The 2,577-nt window shown below is 35.7% G+C and overlaps 1 protein-coding gene across 1 annotated transcript; it reads right to left on the bottom strand.

Annotated features, from left to right (window-relative positions):
• Window positions 1-1,180: 1,180 nt before the first annotated feature.
• On the bottom strand, window positions 1,181-2,104 carry LOC125405868 (olfactory receptor 5M5-like). The gene has a single exon (XM_048442694.3). It carries the CDS (start codon window positions 2,102-2,104, stop codon window positions 1,181-1,183), a length of 924 nt encoding a protein of 307 aa, XP_048298651.3.
• Window positions 2,105-2,577: the final 473 nt, after the last annotated feature.

The raw sequence follows: 2,577 nt of genomic DNA, 5'->3' as shown, positions 1-2,577 counted from the left end.
TTATACTTACATAATTTAATTTGTCACTTGGTTTTCATATTATCAATAACATGGAAATATGCAATGACACTTTAAGAATAGAATGGATACATGTACCCTGTCTAGTATTGGCATAGAAAATATCAATGAAAAAATGTTATTTGAGTCCATATGGATATACTTAACAATTTTAGTTAAAAGGGAAACAGTTTGCAGAAGCACAGAGGAATTTCATCTCCATCAAGGTTTATAATTCTACAGATACATAAACACTTAACCGCTGAGAAAATTCTAATAGTGATAGGATACATTAAGTTATAAGAAGCATTTTTCTGAGAAAATTCATATTTTAGTATCAAAATATATTAAGTCAGTGTGATATGTAACAATTGGGGAGTTATAAAAAGGGGTTCATTACCTTATTTTCTTTTTTTTGGTTGAGGTTAAAAATTGTTCCTCTAAACAAATAATCAATAAACAAATACCTAAAATTATTAAAACATGTAATAATAACTTTATTGCATTTATGAAGAAATATAACTCCTGAAGACCAAAGAAAGAACCAATAAAATAAATATATTTGATAATATTCAAAATAAAAGGTATTTCAAAATATATGACAGTAAAATGAGTTAAAATGGAGAATATGCACATGTATAACTAAGTAGCAAGAAAATTATAATACTTTATGATAAAAATCTCAAGTAAATTTAACAATATAGAAATATAATAATTGGCAAACAGACAAAACAGTGCACCAGGCTTTATCTGAAAAAATAAAAACTAGAACAAGCAATGAGTAGTCTAAACTGTGATCATGAGATCAGGATTACACAGATGCACAGGAAGACCTTTCACTAATAAGGTTAAAACATTAATGGAAGCTAGCTATTTACAAAGAACACACAGGGGCCCTGTACCTGTCTCGGCAGGAATGAAGATGTTCTAAAGAGACAATTCTGTTTCTCTCTTCTCTATCCTTTCTCCAGTTTTGAAATTATGATTCTACAAAAAAATCACCAAGCTTACGCTTTAATCCCCAGCTAATGAATTAAAACTAACTAGTAAATTCTACACGGGAATTCAGAAATAAAAATATAAGCAGTGGCAGAAGAAAGTTTGTTTATGTAAAACACATAGTACTTTGTCAGCTTATAAGAATGTTTTCATTACCTGTGAGCATGTCAACTTCACTCAACAACTATTTCTGTATAAATTTCCTCATCGCATTTTTCACATCTTTGTTCCTGAGACTATAAATGAATGGATTTAACATAGGACTTACGAAGATATAAAAAACAGCTGCAATTTTCCCTTGTTCTACAGATGTCTCCGAAGGGGGCCTGAGGTGCATGCAGAACAATGTTCCAAAGAAGATGGTCACAGCCGTCAGATGCGAACCACAAGTGGAGAAGGCCTTGCGCCTCCCCTCTGCGGAGCGGATTCGCAGGATGGCTATAAAGATGAAGACATAGGAGATGAGGATGATGGTGAGGGAGCAGGTGAGGTTCGATCCGGCCACCACAAACATGGCGGTTTTCTTCACATAGGTGTCTGAGCAAGCAAGGACCATGAGAGGAGGGTCGGCGCAGTAGAAGTGATTGATCTCGTTGGGTCCACAGAAAGTCAAACGAAGCATCAGAATAGTCTGTATCAGACCATTTACAAAGCCGTAAATGTACTGTACAGCTACAAGAGAGAGGCAGACACCTCTGGACATCTTGCTAGTGTATAACAAGGGCTTGCAGATTGCCACGTAGCGGTCGTAAGCCATCACTGCAAGCACGTAATAATCTGTGATCACAAAGGCAATAAAAAAGTGGAATTGAATAATGCAGCCAATAAAAGAAATGCTTTTTCTCTTGGATAAAAAGTTAACCAGCATCTGAGGGGCAACTGTGGTGGCATAACAGAGATCTACAAAGGAGAGATGGCTGAGGAAGAAGTACATGGGAGTGTGAAGCTTGGTATCACTTCTGATTAAGTAGATCATGCTCACGTTACCAACCACTGTGATGAGGTAGATGATTAGAAAGACCACAAAGAGCGTAGACTGCAGCTCTTCTCTGTCTGTCAGTCCTAGGAAAATAAATTCAGTCACTGCTGTGTAGTTTTTCTTTAACATTTTGTTTACTAGGCTCCAGACAAGGTCTAAAGAGGGAGAAATTTAAAACTCATAAATATTGTACAGGAAACATATTGTCATTCTGCAAGATTCTGAGCCCTCTTTCTTCAAACTTGTAATTGCACATGGCAGAAAAATGACCCAGTGCACTGCAGAAATAGCTCAGAGGTTAATAACACTTTTTGCTCTTGTACAAGATTGGGTTCGGGTCCCAATATCCATATGGTGTCTCACTTTCATTTGTAACTTCAAGGCCACAGACAACATTGCCCTCTTCTGACCTCTGCAGTCACAAGGTACACACATGCTGCATATACACACTTGCTGACAAAATATCGATATACATGAAATTAAATAAGTAAATCTAAAACGAATTGAAATTAAGTGGCTTAGGGATGTATGGCTAATGTTTAAAACTCTATCAAATTCATATAGAAATCTGCATGTGTGTGCAATTTTTTTCTATATTTTCT

The sequence above is a fragment of the Myodes glareolus genome, chromosome 6, assembly GCF_982192425.1.
Source record: "Myodes glareolus chromosome 6, mMyoGla1.1, whole genome shotgun sequence".
NCBI classification, from domain to species: domain Eukaryota; kingdom Metazoa; phylum Chordata; class Mammalia; order Rodentia; family Cricetidae; genus Myodes; species Myodes glareolus.
This window is presented reverse-complemented; position numbering and strand designations above follow the sequence as displayed.

Bases quoted from the DNA above. Each gene is read 5' to 3' on its own strand.
- LOC125405868 (XM_048442694.3), bottom strand. From the start codon at position 2,104: ATGTTAAAGAAAAACTACACAGCAGTGACTGAATTTATTTTCCTAGGA.